Genomic DNA, 18,711 nt, shown 5'->3' with positions numbered 1-18,711 from the left:
GTTTTAGTTTTCTGTCAGAAGCCTTTTCATGGATCTATTATCTAAACTGTAGGAGGGTGGCTCAACATTTCTACCATTGAGCATAGCTGTTTTATCCTACCAACTGTAAATACAAACTTTCAACTTTCAGTTGTGTTGCTTATATAAAGATCTATTCCACAGAGACAAATCTGTGTGGATAATTCGGATTTTTGCCAGTAACTCAGCATATTGCAGCATCTTGCCACATAGTGAGTACATGTACCTGAATTTAATTTTCCATTGAGCTACCATGGAATCTTAAATGGCCAATGCATGCTGTTATTCTCTACAAAGCAACATTGCTTCTTACTGAATTTCCAGCTGCTTGTGGTCAGAGACTGTCCTGCTGGACAATAATCTGTCAAAATGACAACTTGGGAAACCCCAACTCGGTTTTGTTTTTATTCTGATTGTTTTTCTCCTGCCTTTGTTAGTTCCGAGTGAATGAGTTTGGCGTTCTGGAGGTGATTACTGATGAAGCTGAAGTGGAAAGTGTAAAAAAGGCTCATGCCACAACAACATGGGCAGTGCCCACCGTGCAAGAAGGTTAGACTGGCAATGTCGTGTTCAGTTAAAGTACCCCTGTAGTTAAATAGTAATCACTACATTATTCACATAGTTTCTGTGCTATTAATTGCAATTGATTCAATGGCACCCAATATAAAGTGTTACCACATTGCTTGTGAATTAATGGAAGAATGATTCTGCTGCTAATAATAATTAGCATGATGGTTTTATTATAATGGGACTAGATGTTATGCACTGATCGTGCCTTATCAGAAGAATTCGTTCTTCTGAGGAAATTGGTGCTTCAACTTTGGCATGTTTTTCTTATTTTTTACATTTTTTTATTTTTACAAAAAGTAATTACTCACATGAACTGCATAATATAACTGGTATATTACTTATATTGAGTCATTTCTGCATGATAGTTTTCAGAGTGTCGCATGATATTAGATTAATTAGTAAAATGATGTAATGAGCACCTGCAATTTTTGCCATAAGCCTAATTGACTTCACAGGATGGCCTTGTAAACAAGATGTCATATCTCAATACATTTCTCCCAAAGTAATAAAATAATAAAAACCTGTGTTCATTTAGCTTTTTTAGAAACTCAAGCAACACCAGTTAAAGAAGAGGAGACAACGACGACTAAGCTGTGCTGTGAGCACTGTCATCAGTGTGGCCCGCCACAGGATTTTCTTGGTGGTGGAAAATTTTGTAGTGAAAAGTGTATGAAGCTGGTGCAAGAAATGTAAGTTGAGCCCACCTTTTAAGTGCTGAGTGATATAAAGTCTGAGCCCATTTCTTATTGTACATTCTGTAAACAGACAAGCAGGGGTTCCAAACTCTGCAATTCTGACTATTTCGAAATAGGTGAAGGTCCCATTTGTATAATATCTTTTATGAGGATAAAATAGATTAGGGATTTTTGTTTTCACTGTTGAGAAAGTAACACCAACATTTAGCATATTTGTAATGAACAATGTCAAATGAGTAGTATGTCACAAACATAGCATTTTACACCCTGAAAGTACATTTTACTCAGTGTTAAAATTAGAGGGTAAGTTACTCCCAGACCCAAAACCTTATCTGGAGTGCTGACTGCTATCATTCAAAATCCATCATAAATGAAAAATTGCCTGAAGCCTTTAATGTCTATCAAGCAATAAATAACTTCCTTTAATTTGTATTTATACTCCACTTTGTATATTCCACCTGCGATGTCTACCAGAAGTACAAAGTGATTCTCAGAAGACTGAATGAGCTCAGTTTATTATAATACTAATGAAAACACCCAGGAAAAAAACAATGCAGCAACACTTGATGTGGTAATTATAGTTTTGATTGTTTTTTTCCTAGCTCTAGGGAAGAGAAGCTGACGAAAGAAGCACCAAAATCCAATGAGGAGGACGTCTCAAAATGCATCCGAAAAAGAAAAAACAAAGCACCTGACAACATCAAAGAACAGCAAAAAGAGAATGGAGACGAGGCTGGAGAAGAGGAAGATGGTCCTGTGAGTAGTAATTTCCAGGAATTTGAATAGAAACAAACTTTTCCATAGGAAGGTTTCACCAGCCACAGGTTGCAAAGTGTGTCTTCATTTCTTGTCATTAGCGTTGTTTAATTTACAGTAATGTTTTTTGTTATTGTCATTTTACAGTATGAAAAGCCAGACAGGAAAATACAGAAAGGACCACAAAGGACTCGCAGAAAAAGAAGAGGTGATGCTGCGCTGCTAAAGCAAAGTGAGTTTTAACACTGCACAATAGTGTTTATCACCAATACATGCATCATATTCAACTCTGTTGATTTAAAGAGTAGCTGGAGTTATCTTTACACCTGTTATATTTTTTAGTTTCTATCTCAAGTCATTGTACCTCATGACCGTCCTTTTCAAACCCTCAACCCTCTCGAATCCCTTACACTTCGCTTCAGGAGAGGCATTTGTTTGGGTACCGGTAAATTTGGCCCAAAACTAGGTTGGCCTGAGAACTGTCGGGCATAAGTAAAATCGGACAAAAGTCCCCTGGGACCTAAATGAAATCGGACCTACAGCCCACGGCCACGGTGAAACGTATATAATCACAATCAAAAACATAATTTCGCTAACCTTTACAAAGAAAGCAAGTAAAATGTGAAACAACTGTATATAGGTTGTGTTGCACTGCATAATACTGATATTACTTTATATATCTATAAAATTATATAACTTGGTTTCGGTATTTTTGGCTTGTATTTGAAGTATTGAAACTGTATAACACATTTCAAATAGCAGCTAAACTGTTGTGTGCCACTACGACTACAACTATTATTAATTATAATAATAATAATAATAATAATAATAATAATAATAATAAAAAAACACACACACACACACATATATAATGGGCATCAGTGAGTTACAGGAAAAGAATTCCATCTAGGGTTTATGTAACATCATAAACTATGAGACCTTTAGGTCAAGTAGTTTATAAACTGCCACAGAAACCCGAAAGAAGCACTTAGCCACTGTGAGTCAAAGATTATTTGTTCGCTTGCTTGGTGCTGCTGTGGCTGGACGATGATTGTAAAACGAGACATTTTGTGTTTGAAAGTGGTCAGGGTGCATAGGTGTCAAATATTGGTCAAAGGTCAAGTGTAATCTTCTAGACGAATATGCTATTTTGACATCACACTTGCAGTATTATGCCTTTTTTTCTAATGGTTCAGGATGGAAATATAGCCTTCATCCATGTATTATGTATACAGTATATTAATTAGTGAGATAGGGTAACATAGGGTGACTGAGCTGCTGGTTTCCTCCAATACCATCAATGGTCAGGTGCATCTCATATTACAGAAATGAATGCTTCTTGTAGTGTTGGGGGTAAGATACCATTGTCTAGAACATATTCATATAATTTAATTAAGGGGTCATGTAGCTCTTCATAGAATGTTTTAAAAAATTCACTTGTATATCCACCTAAGCCTGCTGCTTTACCGGATTGTAATGTCATGAAGACAGCTAACATTTCCCCCTTGGTTATAGGTTGTTCCAATATCTCTCTCTTCTCAGTGCTTCAACCTTCACAATACCAAAGAGGTCCAGCCAGCCAAACCATGTAACACACAATGATGAGCACTGTAACTTGAATTAGTAATCTATCTCAAGGCTGCTTGATATATGGGATCCAGTTAGCTTAATGTTAAGGGCGATGCAAACCTATAGACTGTCACCATAATCAATTTGTGGTAGAAATATACAAGCAATTAGCCTTTTTGATTTGAATCTATATAGAAAACCTATCATGAATTTCAATTATTTTGTAAGATGGTCAATATGGGCCTTGGAATCAAGATTACTATCCAGCCAAATACCCAGATACTTATAGTTGTAAACTAACTCAATGGCTTTGTTATCTAAAGTAAATAAAGTTGAATCAATAGTAACGTTTGTTCTTGTAGCAGAGAATACCTTAGCTTTTGTCTTACTGCATTTTAAAAGAAGCTTTAAGCTAATTAAAGCTCGTTGAATGGACTCAAAATCAGATTGCAGATTTTCGATTGCCAAAGAGGGGGAGGGATTACATTAATGTAAAATAGAATCATCTGCACACAGATGGTACTTACAATATTTAATGTTGTCACCGATATTATTAATATATAGAATAAACAATAACAGGCCAAGAATTGAGCCTCGAGGAAGCCATGCAGGCGCTTGCAGTCCAATACCAGTGCTCAGCAATCTTTTGTTGAGTATTGCATGAACAACGGTATCAAAAGCCATGGAGCGTAAGAGCTAGAAAATATTTGCCCTCCCCATAATTTTCCTAGTTTTTCACATTCTCCTTCAGATAGGTGAGTTTCTTGTAGACAGCAAATGTCTTTTTTTTTTTTTTTTTTTTTTTTTTAAATATGCTTGAACCTTCTTTGAATTGGATGATTTAGTCAATTTACATTCCAAGATAAGTATTGGATAGGTGTACTCATGATTTAAACTTACAAAGCCATATATATGTGACTATATCAGTAATATGTCCATTTTAGACTGCAGGGATTAATGTATAACATTGGCAAATATTTACCTGGTTTGTGTAACATAGAACATGAAACGTAACACACAGCTATCAAATATATCTGTATAAAGTACTTTAAAATGTCCTGTGTATATAACACAGAATTTTGAGTAAACGTGACCTGTGAAATGCGGTGTCAACTTTATGTACTATTTATTTTGGGAATAAACAAAGCAATGTTTAACTAGAGCTGCTCTTTGGCATCCTTTGTTTTGTAGTTAACTCACTGGGGTAAAGTAAGGCCTACACAACGTATTCTCTACTCCTGGGATATTTTTCTACTTTGACATCTTGCTGTAAAACACAGGCACACACATGGGCCACGCCCCCTGTCTTTTGCTGCAAACGAATATTAAAATGATAACCAAATATCCGAACATGAAAATCCTGTGTTAGTCAGAGCACAAATTTAATACAACTTTTTGTCCACTACACGTCTATCTTAAAATATTTAAGTATGTTTGAGTAGTTTTATGTTTATAAAGCTCTAAAGTCACTACATAGTGGAAAAGACAATGAAACTGGCGAATTAAAACTGATGAGGACTAGCTGATGTCTGTCTCAGTAGTCCTGTGGGCAAATGCTTAAAAATAGTGAACAGATACTCTCACTTTCACAGGCTTATGTTAAAAAAAATGCAGGAAAAGTATTTTCTAATGGAGTGTAGCAGTGGTGAACAAACATTCATAATGCTTATAAAACAGAACTGAAACCAATACTGCAAATATTATCCAAGCATCTTATACTCAGGACAGAGTCTTGTTTGGCTTTATTTTATATAAAACAGAGCAATTATTATTATTATTATTATTATTATTATTATTATTATTATTATTATTATCATAATAATAAATATAGTAGTTGTCATTATACGTCAATCGGATGTTAAACCATGTCAAGGTTTATATTATTTTACAGTAATATGCAGTAGCCTACAATTTGGTACAGTTCCAATATTTAAAATATTATGTAAGTATACCAAAATCAAGTACTATCATTTTAAAAAATGGCACAGAGGATGTGTTTTACAGTATAAGTAGGGCTTCTGTTTTTCGGGTTTTATTAATTGTATTTTTCAGTGCTTATTTTTAGCTATTTGGGAGTTTTATGTAAATCATTTTTTTGTTTGTTTGTTTGTTTTTTTATATACTATATGAAATTTGTGTTTTTGGTTACTTTCCAAAATGCTTGAGCATTTCGTATTGTGTCAAAATATGTATAATAACTTGACAGTACTTGCACTCTTAAGTTGTACCTTCTTTCCTTTAGTGTCTTCCACAATGAAATCCCTATGGTCACGGGCACATTGTCCTGGGGTTTTTGCATGTAGACGTTTTTGTACATTTCGCCACAATTCTGTTTTAACCCTTTGCAGTCCATTTATTCAGACGCATCAGGTCCAATTTATTTTCACAGGTTTAAAAGGCGCTGAATCGCAAAAGGACACTCAGTACTGTATCTCCAGCCAAGCCCCACCCCTTGTTCGCTATATTTTTCACATACCTCTTTATAGACGTGCATACTGATAAATCATCTCCTGATCACTCGTTTTATCACCAAACTCCTCAATAATGCGATCCAAGTCATTATTTTATTACTATAACATGCAGAAGCAACTGTCTCCATTATTTATGTCCATGTTATCATGGGGCTATGAGAATTCCTTTTTTTTTTTTTTTTTTTTTGGCTTAATTCGGCTCCTATTGGTCTCACTCAGCCATTGAAAGGTTCTCTCTGCTTTTTCCGGAGAAAAAACAACTAGAGACCTGTGCTTTACGTCTTTTTAATGATGTTGGACAGGGTCCGACATCGGACAGGAAAGGGAAAATTGTAATGTCGGACCAGGTCTGACATAGGACCGCAAACGGTTAAATCCTCCGTATCTTAACTTTAAGTCCTGCTAACAAGCCTCCATCCTGATTTGTAATCTTTTTTAACATCTGATTTGTAATCTTGTTTTAAATCTCACAAGCGGAGTCTCCAGTAGAAATGTAGGAATGTGCTGTCGCTCAGTAGTTGGGGCAGGTTTAAAGTATTCAGAACAAATCAATGCTAGATAGTCAGGAAGGCGGGACATTGCCCAGCAGAACTGGGAAATGTATTTATAATTATTTTTGAAGTTTGTTTTATTTTTTTAATGGGAAAAGAGTAAAGTTAACGTGAGTAGATTAACCATTTCCACTGTTTTTCGGCTATCCACGATTAAATTTTTTTGTATCGGGTGTTTTTATCATGTTTTATTGATTAAAACGGAAAATCAGAAACCCTAAGTATAAGTCATATGGCTTTAGTTTATACAGTGGGTTCCATGGAAAATGTTCCTAGTACTTTGGTAGGCGCAGTTGAAAACACCCCACAGGGGTGCACTTTATTATTTTCGCCACAAGATGGCTCTGTGCTGCTGGTTTCCTCCAATACCCTCAGTGGTAAAGGAGGAGCAGTATACTTCTTGCACACACAGGTGCGTCAAATAATACTACAAACAAAAGGGCCCTGTTACAAGACTCTTTTGTATTTTTGAATAAACAAAATGTATATTTATTATGTTAATACTATACTGTACAGTATGATATGTGTACAACACAACATATATTATTGTTATTAATGAAGTAGTCGTAGTATTATGCAGTACAACACAACACATACTGCTTTCTATTTTATTTGCTTGCTATCTTTGTAAAGTAAAGGTTAGTGAAAAGGGTCCCAGGAACCTTGCATCCGATTTCACTTACGTCAGGCAGTGCTTAGGTCGAACTAGATTTGGAGCCTTTTCTCCATTCACAGTTCCAACCTCAACCTGCGTTTGAATTGAAACACATTACATCTCTCATGCTCATAGTCTGGAAGAAAGAGACCTCTTATAAACTCTTTGACTGGCCATCATATAGAAATTGTTTGAAATGTAAACTTTTTCTTTACTGTTTTTTTCTAGCAATGCCTTATGGGGGGAAGAAGAAATCATGGAGCTGGGCTTCATATCTGGAACAGGAAAAGGCAATTACTGCACCGAGCAAACTATTTAAAGAGGTAACATTTCATTTCTAATTCAGACTCATATTCTCTGTAGCGTATTAATATTTCAGTCTTGTACTGTACCTGTTTGTAAATTAAAATATAAATATGAAGTATCCTGGATGATGTAAAATTGTTAACTTTCAAAGATGAACATAAAGTTTATTAGTGCATTCCTGGTAATCTTTAGTAGGGAACTGAAATAATAATAATAATAATAATAATAATAATAATAATAATAATAATAATAATAATCTTTTTTTCCAGTACCAGTCCTTTCCACAAAGCAAAACTGGATTCAAAGTAGGAATGAAATTGGAAGGAGTGGACCCTGAACACCCTTCAATGTACTGTGTTCTTACTGTTGCTGAGGTAACCACATAAGTTATAGTCCCCAAAAAACAGCTTTGAATTTTGGCATTGTTAACATTATCTCTCATTTATCAAATAGCGTTCTGTTTTTAACAGCTTTGTATTGATGTCTTATTTCATGTTTATGAGTTGTTGGTGTTTTTTTTTTTTGTTTGTTTGTTTTTATTTTTAAATGTATTGCTGCAACAACGTATCCAACAATATATTGATTCAATATTGAACTTTTGATTTTAGGTTTCAGGCCACAGAATAAGACTCCATTTTGATAATTATTCAGATTGCTATGACTTTTGGATAAATGCAAACTCTGCAGATATCCATCCAGTAGGCTGGTGTGAAAAAAGTGGACACAAGCTTCACCCACCGAAAGGTAAGAGCCGCTTCAACTCAGACTAATCTGTTTTAGGATTAGTAATAAAACTTGATACGGATCAAGCCGTTTTCTCTGTTTCTCAAGAGAGGTAAATGTTTTGCAGTGTGATTTTTCTGAGAGTAAAAACACTAACAATATGGCATTCCCTCTCAGCTTCTTCAGTAGTATTGTGGGATAAGCAGTAAGAAGGATGTTAGGGAGACCTGGACTGAACTCATTACACATTGATGGTGCATGCTTCATTTTACAGGGGTCAAAGAAGATGAATTTAACTGGCAGTCATACCTCAAGCTATGCAAGGCTCAGGCAGCACCCAAATCTCTGTTTGAAAATCGAAACACAGTAAGTATGATAAAGCATGATGTTAGTCCTTCATCATCAGAAAAAAGAGATTATAATACAAAGAGTGCATCATGGGGTGAAAAATAACCTGAAGGGCAGACTCTGTATATTTAAAAGAACCAAAGCTGCACGAAACGTATTTAGCATTTACTCTTCCTAGCTGAAAATGACTATTTTTAATGGTCACTTCTTTTTAAGCCCTGGGCCAGAATGATTCATATAATTTAATTTGTAGCTCCCATTTAAATTAGAGATGCTGATATAAGTGATAGCTTTATTGCCTTATAAAGGGTAATGATCGTCATGATCGATGTTGGTAGGTCTTTTTGCCATGTTTACTCATGCAAATCTTCATTTTTCATTTCTGAAGTGCACCTGCACTATATCTCCCACAGTTTTTGTGGTACATTTTGGGATTGGTTTCATATTGGACTCTGTGGTCCATTTTTTGAAAAAAAAAATGTTGCAGCAGCATTTAATTGATTGTTCTTCAATACGCTACTGTACGAAACAGCATACAGTACATGTGCATGCATGGGTACTGTACTCCATTTTCAGCTGAAATACCAATACAGAAGAATAAAGTGTGTCAGAAGAGTCCTGGCAAATAAGGGAGGGGTGTACTGTAACGCAGCCTGCTGCACTGATATACTAAGAAAAGTGAAAACTCCGTACCCTCATGTGTTTTTAGCAAGAATGCAGTCACTCTTGCTTCATTGTTGCATGACCTAATTTTTATTTTACTGCAACACACCACATCTGGAAAGTTTGCTAAATTTCTCATATTAGTTTGCTAATGAGACCATCCGTTAATAATAAGATGGCAAGGGAGGAATGTGAGCATAGAAGTCATGTTTCAAAAGCGAAGTTGGAAATATGAAAGATATATTGAGCTGGGATTTACATATGTTGGCTTTGTGACTAACATGCAACCGTAGTGTGTTCTTTGTGATGAAATACTTGCTCGTGAAAATATGAAGCCTTAAAAAAATGCACCTTCATTTAAAACCAAGCGTCCTTCCCTGAAGGACAAACCACTTCTGAAAAAACAACATAATGCCATTTTTCAAGCAAGCAGTGTGAATACAAAAGCTCTCGGTGCGTCCTACATGATGTGTTTAAGGATAGCAAAAAGTGGTAAGCCCCACACCATATGCTGCTGACATGGCAACTGTTACGCTGGGACCTGATTCCGTAAGTAAATTAAAAGCTACATACCCCTTTTAGAATGATTCAGTTGCATGACCAATTCATGAAATGGCTGCTGACATTCGTGAACAGCTTTACATGAAAGTGGAAAACTGACATTTTTGCTGTCTAACTCAACGAATCAACTGATGTGTCAGGGGCTGCACTGCTGTTAGCTTTTCTAAGATACATTCACGACGGATGAATGCAGAAAGAAATGGGTTCTGAACATAAGCAATTGCTGTTTCATACTGATGTACGATAGCTTTCCCGTGGGAAGCTTATATACACGTTTGCTTGAGCAAAGATGAGAAGCAGGATGTGATACGGATCTTCTTTTTGGAATGACAAGATCGAAGCATTTATTCAAAAGCTTAATATTTGTTGTTCACGTGTGCAGGGTGGCAGTCTTGTAATTTGTCGTATGCCAGAAGATTTCTCTCGATGAGAGAAAATAAATTCTGTACGTTGAAGATAAATGACATCGTCCTGTTGCACTTGCAGAAATAGCTGTGGCATTATTTTCCCTAAGTTACAGCAACAGGTAGCCTTTGGATAAAAAACCCATTTGGAGAAGACTGTTAAAAATGCAGCCATGCCCCCAGCAGTACAGGACAAGCTTATGGATTTATCATGCGATCATACCCTGAAGCTTACTTTTCCAAAACAATTACTTTGTGATCTCTGCGCATGGATTACTCAGAACTAGTATGCAAAGCCATGAAAGCGCTTCTGCCTTTTACATCGACATGCCTTTGCGAGTGACCATTTTCTAATCTGGTTGCAATCAAAAGCAAATACTGTAACCGTTTCAATGTTTAAGATGATCTGCGACTGTGTATTACCAGCATGGAGCCTCGTGTGAAATGCAGGCGTACCCATCACACTGAAAAGTTGAGTTATATTATGCATTTGAATGTTTTTTGCTTTTTTGAAATTTAAAATGTGTAGATTACTAAATTTGTCTTTGACTGCCAATGCATGTTTAAGTGTGTGATTTAAATGTTTTGAAATCATACATTTGCATAGCTGTGTATGTTTTAAATTGTACTTTGGGGGTTGCGAGTTGTTCACCCTCAGAAAATGGGGTCCCAGACTGAAAAAGCTTGAGAACCCCTGCCCTAAAAGATTGCTTGCATCTTGTGATGCCTGCTGCTGAAATATAGTAACAGTGTTCTCAGCTTCTGGTTCTCATCTCCCTTTAATTAAAGTCAGTATTTTACATAATAGTATTGTCTGGAATGATGTGGTTTACAGGTTTGGTCTATCCTTAAGCCCTGCAAAAGAATGAAAAAAACAAGCTCATTTGTTTTCTGTTTCGTAGACTGTTACCCCTTCAGGTTTTCGGATAGGAATGAAGTTTGAAGCCATTGACAAGAAGAACCCTACTTTGATCTGTGTTGCCACAGTAACTGACATGGTCGACAGTCGCTTTCTGGTGCACTTTGATAATTGGGATGAGAGTTACGACTACTGGTAAATCTACTTATATTGATTGTACAGATTCATATTGATAGTGCTTTCTTAATTAGAGGACAGTATGCACTGTACATCTTGTTTTGTAATATATTTAGCCATTTTTAATACCTGTCACATTAGTAAAAAATGAGAGAATGGTTACCAGGATTACTGGATCTTATCATACACTGCAGTTGGTATTACACAATGCAATAGTCTAAAAATGATTCTCACAGGAAAAGTGAGGATAGGTTTTAAAACAGCAAGAACGTATGAAGGAAGTTATTATTTGCAGTATTGATCCCTGCTAATTCTCACCTCCAAAGTCTGTTTATGCAGCTTAATAATTATTCTATTCTGATTTCAAACATCACATACGTCTTTCAAAGATGACAATACCAATGAATCAATACTTGCAAGGCTTTATTGTCTGCAGTTCCAATTAAAAACACCAGATGGTGGTAGTTGATTTGTAAAGTGAAGTATTTAATTCTGCTTCCTATTTATTTATTTATGTGTTTATGCATGTATGTATGCTTGCTCTTTGCAAAAGGATAATGTAAAGATATCTTGTTTAGAGTAATAACACATGTTTTTATTTTCTAGGTGTGATGCAACAAGTCCCTATATTCACCCAGTTGGCTGGTGTAAAGAACATGGCAAAGTCCTCACTACTCCTCCAGGTCAGTAATAATAATAATAATAATAATAATAATAATAATGCATGCTAAAATAAAAACATATTAAAGCATATCTTTAACCGAAAGAGTAAATTTAGAACAGCCTATTTATACATAAAATGGGTTCTATATGTCGGCAGTAGGTTAATATATGCGACAGTATAAATAAATAGTAGAATTCCGAATAAAAACCTGTCAATCAGAGCTGTTTACAGGTGCAATTTGCACTATTTAAAATTTAGGAAACTGCTATTGTTAAAAAACTAGTGATAAACAGTCTCTTTTGTACCCCTGGCAGTTTTTCCCTTCACAAAGTGATACAGATTGCACACTGGAGTAAAAACTATTTGATAAAAGGGGTCTATTGTATTCTTCCACCCAAGTGGATTCTGATTTTTAGATGTCACACATTATTCTCTTCAGCTGTAGCTTCATTAGATTAGGGGTTACTAGAGGGGTACCAGGAATATGAAGTGCTTAACCCTTTCAGGACCAAGCATTTTTCAGTGGGATGCTCCCCCAGGACCAGCCCTTTTTTTGGCTGTGGTTGATTCTTTTCCTGTAAAAAGTAACTAAAAATCTATTTTTTACAGTAGCATCTTGGAAATTATATCCTTTTTTCAGATCGCTGTAGTGAACAGACTTCTCTTTTTTTAAACACAATATTTCTTTAAGTTAAGTATTTTTTATTATCTAGAGATACATGTATAAAAATATTCTATGACCCGAGGGACCTTACAATATTTCCTGAAAATTTTGTTGAAAAATATTGATGTTTGGGCAAATTACAAGGCAATGAGTGTCTTTCACCTGAGTGATTGCAGTGACATAATACACATTTATTCTCAGTCTTTATATGCAATAATGGACACTTTTCTCGGTTTAACTTCTCAAAATAAATATTTTTAAATATAGTAATATTTATTCATTTAATTATTATCAGTAAAAACCTACCTAGTAAAAACATAGATATTGAAACACATGAGACAGAATAAATATTATAATATAATTATAAGTCAAATACATCAGAGTTACAGTGTTTCCCCTTTTTTATTAGCTCTGAACAAGTTCCTGTGATGTTTTATTTCTGCCTTTGTCTCCGTGCTTTAGCCATAAATGCCCCTTTCAGTGACGTCACACACAAAAAAAAAAAAAAAAAAAAACAGGTGTATAATGCTCTTATATGCATTATTATTTGAAGTGTAGGACAATAAATAAATAGGTTGTTTTCATCAGTAGCAATCCTGACAAGGCTTCCTTACAACCTGTAACACCAACAAATAAATAAAGAAATCTCCTCACTTCATTCTCTAGATACACAGGCATCCATTTTTCACTCTCAGCTGTGTGTATACAGATGACCCGGTCTGTCAAGCACAGTTCTTAGGGACTGCTGCCATCTGCCTGTAAAAAAGAAAACTACATACACTTTACAATACAGTTTTCTTATTTTTTATTGAAGCACATAAAAAAATGTGTTAAACTTTGCAGATGCACTTATAAGCGCCTGCACGCTTATAAGTGCGCTCCATGTGGAAATCACGGGATAAACAGCTGGGTGGTTAATCCAGTCCTGGTCATTAAAGGGTTAAAAGTATTACAATCCCCTGTTTTCCAGTGGCACCCTAAACAGTTTGATTTTGAGGTCATAAAGGAGAATCAATTTTATATTTACACTGTGTAAATATGATAGAGCTTGAATGGTAATCCTCTGAAAACTCATAATATGGTACTGATTAAGAATGTGTATGTGCTTTTAAACGTGTCAATATTAAATTAATTACCCAACAGCCAAACTTCATCATTGTGTTAAAGAAGGTGTTTTATTATGTAAGGGTGAGACAAACCACAGTTATCACCTATGATCACAATTAGCACTCAGAGTAATAGGAGGCTGATCCATGAGACATTATTTCTCTTTATCCTAGCTGGGAAGATGTGATGTCACAATAAGGTTTTAGTATTTTAGCATTGTATAGGATTGTGGCGACTTCTATAAATTCTTGTGAACCACTGATGTGTAATTTTATATGGTGAGGAACCCAAAGGAATCTAAGAATTCCCAAGGAATCTGAGAAGACTTTGTAGTGTCAGTCATTGTAATGTAACTTTGAGTAACAAGCTTCAAAAGCAAACCAACAATGCTGTATGTTCATTGTACACTCATCAATATAGATTGGTGCTCTTGGAACTTGTAGTTAAGTGCTGTAGCAATTATTGTGAAAAACCTGCAGAAATATAAATGCATACACGTGTTTTTTTTTCTGTAAATAAATTGGCAAACCTGACTGTAATGTCAATTAATTAAATTACACATTTAAAATCAAATGTAGAAACACCAGGAGAACAAAAAGCAGCACGTTATGTGTATAAAATATCAGATATTTGTAACATAATGTCTGTATACACTTTGTCTCTGTTACTGAACTAAAACTAAAAAAAAAAAAAATTTTCAAACTACAATTAACAGAGGGTGAGAGTTGCAGTGTAAAACCAAATCTTCTTTCCTGGGTAAGGCTAGCTCATAGATGGCATGCAGCAAGTCCATCTGCACTAAATACTCTTTCAGAAAGTGTGGAGGTAGCTGAGTACAAAGATTAATTGATATTTTTAAAAATCCATTCAAACTTATAATATGCTGGTATCGCGCTTGTGCAATAATGTTTTTTTTTTTTTTTTGCTAAAGCATTTTTATTTCAAATTGAATTACCAAAGACAAAAGAACAAGTGTAAAATCTACAACATTCCTACTCAACTGAATCCCACTTAAAATCAGCCCCATTATGGATAGAGTCCAGATATCAAGCTGTAAAAGGTGTACTATAAAAAATTGATTATTTACTGTAACAGTGAGGTGAGAGAAAATAATCTGTACTTGGAATAATGAGAGCAGTCTTTCTTACTACATTTAAACAGCATCTCGAACTGCAATTTATAATCTTTCATGTTATTTACAGGGTTTTATATTACTCAACAATTGAGACCTGCTATATACCCTCCATTAAAATCCAATGTAGATCATTCCAAGTTGTTCTGAACACTGTGCTGTGTTTCTGAAAGGGGCATCCACCCACTAATCACATTCATAATCAAACTGTTCTTTTAAATAGCCATCTCATCAACGCCTGCTTGTCACCTTTGTTTGGTCCTCCTCTTACCCTGCCTCCGTCTTGCAGCGCACCTTGTCTAGAGGGAAGGTGGCCCAGAGTGACATTACATAGTAGTTCGGCCAGCATATAGGGGCGGCTGTCGAGCTCCAATGGGCATGGCCATGGGCCAAATTATATTACGTTTAATTATGGGCATGGTCGTAAAATGCAGTAAAGAATTGTTCATTTCAAATCTTGTGGATGTCTCTGTTCTGAATTTTAATTTTAAATACTTCAGATCAGTTCAATATTTTAGTTAGTTTCCCTGTAAAAATTAAAATGTAACTTATATATCGATTTATTGAATTCCTGTCTTGTACTGGAATTAAATTAAATGGAATAAATAAAAAAATAAGCAACAAACAAACCTCAGTTTGTTTTTTTTCCTTGAGAAATGAGATGAAACGTAAAAGGGCATCATCGAATATTAATAATAACCTTTGATTATAATTTTCAATGGAATATTCAATGACAATTGATTGTTTGGCACAGCCTTCATTTTCTATATGTTAAACAGCAAAGGAAATAGTATTACAAATAATGGTAGTTCATTGATAGTTTTCTGCAGTTAAAATTGGTTTAGTTCTTTTACAAAATGTGGCTTTTGCCTTTGTAGTTTCTTCAGTGCTGGATCCAGCTACTGTAAACCCCTTTGTTTTCATGGCTAAAAAACGTAGCTCCCTTTATATTTGTAGAGTGCACAAGCACAACTAGGCTTAATTGACTTCAGTTTATTCAGTAACAGCAACATTTAATCTAGAAAACTATTTTCCTGATGAGCATCCCAGATCATTGTACAGAAAAAAGCAAGAAAAATAAATTTAAAGCCAGTTTGAAAAAAACAAAAAAAAATCTACTGTACTTGGTACAAACTAAATAACAATGCTCTTTGTTTTTTAAATATTGGTACAAATGCAATAACTAACACAACTGCAAATTCACAGATTCTGGCATTCTCTAAAGCCACATACCATTTGTTTCCACACAGAGATCAGCAACAACCTTCATGAGCCACTTGGCGTGAATTGGTTTCACATTCAGTGTTCTTAAGTCCAAGTTAATGTCTTGGCCTTCATCTAATCCATATTTGACAGTGCTGGAATGACATTCACTAAAATGTGACTTGACTTTGGTTTTGAAATTTCCGTTTACACTGACATAAAGGAGCTCAGTTCTTCACTACATGATGCTAGAACAAAAAGTGGTAGAATGTTAGCTTCGGTCAGTCATTTGCGGCAAAAACATCAAACTCCCAGGGCAGGCTGAGATTCTTTCAGTCCAAGTTTTATACAAACAGGTACTAGTAAAAAAAAAAAAAAAAAAAAAAGCAAAACTACATTACTCAAGTTCTGTAATACAGTACAGAACTGTGAGCTATAAATGTCAGTTATCAAGACAAGATGTCAGACAACAAATCGAGCATCTGGTGATTGAATTCGTGTTTTTTTTTTTTTTTTATAGTGCATTGCAGTACAGTACTATTAGTATAATACTGTTTCGGTGCAAGTTCATTTAACGAATTCTCATGCCTCACGAAAATAACAGGCACACTAACAAAAATGGGTTTTACAATACCTCTGAGCTATTATGTGTAGTTCTTTAATTTACCAATAATCTTTTCATATAAATGAATAAATACATTAAATGAAGATGGTTTCTACATTTAAATTAATTTAGCAAATCTATTTTACAGATTACCCAAATGTTAAAATTTTTTCCTGGGAAACATATTTGGAAGAAACGTGTTCATTACCTGCCCCTGCAAGAGCGTTTAAAGTGGTAAATATGATTTTTTATTTTTTATTTTAATTCGCCTTTATTTAATTTAATATATACTTGTTTTTCTTAATACACGGGAAGATGCACTTATAATTAAAAAAAAAACTAAACTTTTGTCATTTTAGAAACCATCTCATGGTTTTCAGAAAAATATGAAGTTAGAAGCTGTTGACAAAAGGAACACTGTGCTTATTAGAGTTGCATCAATCGTAGATACAGATGATCACAGAATAAAGGTAAGACTTTTACATTTGTCATACTACTATGTTTCACTTCATAAAACAACACTGTTACAGGCAGTGGGCAAGGGATGGGAGATGAAAGACAGTGGAGCAGTAAAAACAGACATATCGTACGTAAATCTGATGCTTTTGATAAAGCACTCCATAAGCGGTGTGCTGGTCATGAAGAAGGTAGGATTACTGTACCAACAGTGTACCCAGACAGAGGGTAACTTATTTTCAGAGTTACAGGCATTATGAGCAAGCTCCATTCCCAAGGTGCACATAACTCTGAGGTTCTACTGTATTTGAAAGACTGCAGTCCAGTCGACCATGACAAAACTAATAGAACACCTTACTATACAGAAGCAGGTCAGAGTGACTTGCAGAGGAATTAAAAAAAAAAAAAACAGGTATAGCTACAGGCAGGGGATTAAATGTCTGGTTGCCGGATAGACTTGCAGATGTATGGTTCTGAAGTTCAATAAAATATTTTTTTGATCTTGCATCTTGGCAGAAGACTTGAAGTGTGTAAATGACCGTATGATATGTTTAGTTTCACTTTAATATCGGTAACACTTTGGATTAGTTTCAAGCTGTCAGCCAACTTGTTATATTTAAAAAAGACCAGTGCACAGTGTATTACGTCTAACTCAAAACAGGAGGATCACTGAAATAATTTTCTGAAATTAGATGCTGCCCAAAGAGGTATATACTGTATATGCTGAGTTGTTCTGTTTTGGTTGTAGATCCACTTTGATGGCTGGTGTGATGAGTATGATTACTGGGTTGATACAGACAGCCCTGACATTCACCCTGCTGGCTGGTGTGCTAAAACAGGTCATGCCCTTCAGCCACCTATCAGTAAGTAATGTAAAACTGAAAAAATAAGAAACCAAGTCAATGGTTTAGTGTTTAAAGATATGCATGAAGTCATGATTTACTGACTTTACAAGTGTAAGAAGTGTTTTTTGGTTCTTTGGTTCGGGATTGTTGTTGCTTATTAAAAACAGTTTGGCTCTGATAATAAGATATGATTACCAATACTGGTATGTAAAATTTACTTTAGGAAACGATTAGCTGCTGTTACGTACAAGCAGTAAGCAAAATTACTTGTTTTGTTTACGAACCATGTTGATGTTCAAAATATTGAACTGTTTAGTGCCTTGGAGGAGCAATCTGAATCTCGCCGGTATAGCTAACACTGGAAATTCCTCAGGGCTTGTCCATTAAGTCAGCTTCTGTAGTCACTTAATACCTTCTGCATGCATGTTATTGATTTTTCACTTGATGCACAAGCAAAAAACACAACGGTTACTCATCATGAGGAGGAAGTATTTCTTAATTGTGACATTTATTTCCTGTGGGAATGAACCTATTGTGTAAAAAAACTGAACATTTAATTATACCCTGTTCATACTACATGTTGAAAACTGGATTGGAAGTGTTCATTTTTGATGGTGTTTTACAGTGTACTTACTTTTTTTCTATCGTGTCTTTAATATGCACATTTTTATTTTGCTTGGTGGACCTAGAAGATACTGAACTAACTCCTC

General features: G+C 35.1%; 1 protein-coding gene across 2 annotated transcripts in view; it reads left to right on the top strand.

The window, feature by feature from the left end:
• Positions 1-18,711, top strand: part of LOC121315812 (lethal(3)malignant brain tumor-like protein 3) — a 43,795-nt gene that overhangs the window by 3,206 nt on the left and 21,878 nt on the right. For both annotated transcript variants that reach the window (XM_041250254.1, XM_041250253.1), the window contains exons 3-15: positions 456-567; positions 1,124-1,277; positions 1,886-2,039; positions 2,187-2,271; positions 7,514-7,608; positions 7,861-7,965; positions 8,200-8,335; positions 8,589-8,680; positions 11,193-11,344; positions 11,933-12,009; positions 16,849-16,934; positions 17,060-17,170; positions 17,905-18,019. In XM_041250254.1, coding sequence (XP_041106188.1) covers positions 456-567; positions 1,124-1,277; positions 1,886-2,039; positions 2,187-2,271; positions 7,514-7,608; positions 7,861-7,965; positions 8,200-8,335; positions 8,589-8,680; positions 11,193-11,344; positions 11,933-12,009; positions 16,849-16,934; positions 17,060-17,170; positions 17,905-18,019 — 1,474 coding nt within the window. The remainder of the gene's footprint in view (positions 1-455; positions 568-1,123; positions 1,278-1,885; positions 2,040-2,186; positions 2,272-7,513; positions 7,609-7,860; positions 7,966-8,199; positions 8,336-8,588; positions 8,681-11,192; positions 11,345-11,932; positions 12,010-16,848; positions 16,935-17,059; positions 17,171-17,904; positions 18,020-18,711) is intronic.

Source organism: Polyodon spathula, chromosome 5 (assembly GCF_017654505.1).
Source record: "Polyodon spathula isolate WHYD16114869_AA chromosome 5, ASM1765450v1, whole genome shotgun sequence".
NCBI lineage: Eukaryota > Metazoa > Chordata > Actinopteri > Acipenseriformes > Polyodontidae > Polyodon > Polyodon spathula.
The sequence above is the reverse complement of the archived record's forward strand: the minus strand, read 5'-3'. Positions and strand labels throughout refer to the sequence as shown.